At 58.5% G+C, this 1495-nt stretch overlaps 1 protein-coding gene across 1 annotated transcript; it reads left to right on the forward strand.

The window, feature by feature from the left end:
* Positions 1-502: 502 nt before the first annotated feature.
* Gpr3 (G protein-coupled receptor 3) lies at positions 503-1495 on the forward strand. The gene has a single exon (XM_050156341.1). The coding sequence runs from the start codon at positions 503-505 to the stop codon at positions 1493-1495; it is 993 nt and encodes a 330-aa protein (XP_050012298.1).

Consider the following 1495-nt stretch of genomic DNA (forward strand, 5'->3'; position numbering starts at 1 on the left):
TGGGGGCTGGCAAGGAGCTGCACCGGCTCTGCCCGGGGGCGGAGCCTGAGGCTGGCAGCGCTGCGAATCGTGAGGGGTCTGGGAGCTTCAGGAACCGAGTCATCTCTGACGGCAGGGAGCTGACTGCCCTCCTTCCTGACATGTTTCCCTCTTCTAGTCATGAGTCTTTAAGGTTCACCTTGAATCTCTGTGCTTCCCCCATTCACTTACGGTAAGTTTTGATCCACTTCTCTGACCACATGTGGCAAAGAGGTCTTTAAGACTTAACAGGAATGGAAAGGGGGGTGAAGAGACACAGGGGAGAAATGGCCAGGAAAGGGGGCCCCTGTTTAGAGGCCCCGGGGCATCAGAGGACAAAGCATGGGGCAAGAGCCTCAGGACATGAACTGGGGGACAGAGCAATGGTACCCTACTTGTTATCCAGAGAGGTATCTCTTCCAAGGACCTCTTATCAGGACACAGGCCTGCCAGCATCTCATAGGGCCTTTCTTCTACAGGTACCATGATTTGGGGTACAGGCAGCTCCATGGCCTGGCTCTCAGCTGGCTCAGGCAGCCTGAACGTGAGTGGTGTGGACCCTGCAGAGGAACCCACAGGCCCAGCTACACTGCTGCCCTCTCCCAAGGCCTGGGACGTGGTGCTCTGCATCTCGGGCACCCTCGTGTCCTGCGAGAATGCACTGGTGGTGGCCATCATCGTAGGCACGCCTGCCTTCCGTGCCCCCATGTTCCTGCTGGTGGGTAGCTTGGCCGTGGCAGACCTGCTGGCAGGCCTGGGCCTGGTCCTGTACTTTGCAGCTGTCTTCTGCATTGGCTCACAAGAGATGACCCTGGTGCTGGTTGGCGTGCTAGCCATGGCCTTTACTGCCAGCATTGGCAGCCTGCTGGCCATCACCGTTGACCGCTACCTTTCCCTGTACAACGCTCTCACCTATTACTCGGAGACGACAGTAACTCGGACCTATGTGATGCTGGCCCTGGTGTGGGTGGGTGCCCTGGGCCTGGGGCTGGTTCCTGTGCTGGCCTGGAACTGCCAGGATGGCCTGACCACGTGTGGTGTGGTATACCCACTCTCCAAGAACCATCTGGTGGTCCTGGCTGTTGCCTTCTTCATGGTGTTTGGCATCATGCTGCAGCTGTACGCCCAGATCTGCCGCATCGTCTGCCGCCATGCCCAACAGATTGCCCTCCAACGACACCTGCTGCCTGCCTCTCACTACGTGGCCACCCGCAAGGGCATCGCCACACTGGCCGTGGTGCTTGGCACCTTTGCTGCCTGCTGGTTGCCCTTCACTGTCTACTGCCTCCTGGGAGATGCCAACTCTCCGTATCTCTATACCTATCTCACCCTGCTCCCGGCCACCTACAACTCCATGATCAACCCCATCATCTACGCCTTCCGCAACCAAGACGTGCAGAAGGTCTTGTGGGCCATCTGCTGCTGCTGTTCTACTTCCAAGATTCCATTCCGGTCCCGGTCCCCTAGTGACGTCTAG

This window comes from Alexandromys fortis, unplaced genomic scaffold (assembly GCF_014885135.2).
Source record: "Alexandromys fortis isolate MF-2015 unplaced genomic scaffold, M_Fortis_MF-2015_v1.1 scaffold_26, whole genome shotgun sequence".
NCBI classification, from domain to species: domain Eukaryota; kingdom Metazoa; phylum Chordata; class Mammalia; order Rodentia; family Cricetidae; genus Alexandromys; species Alexandromys fortis.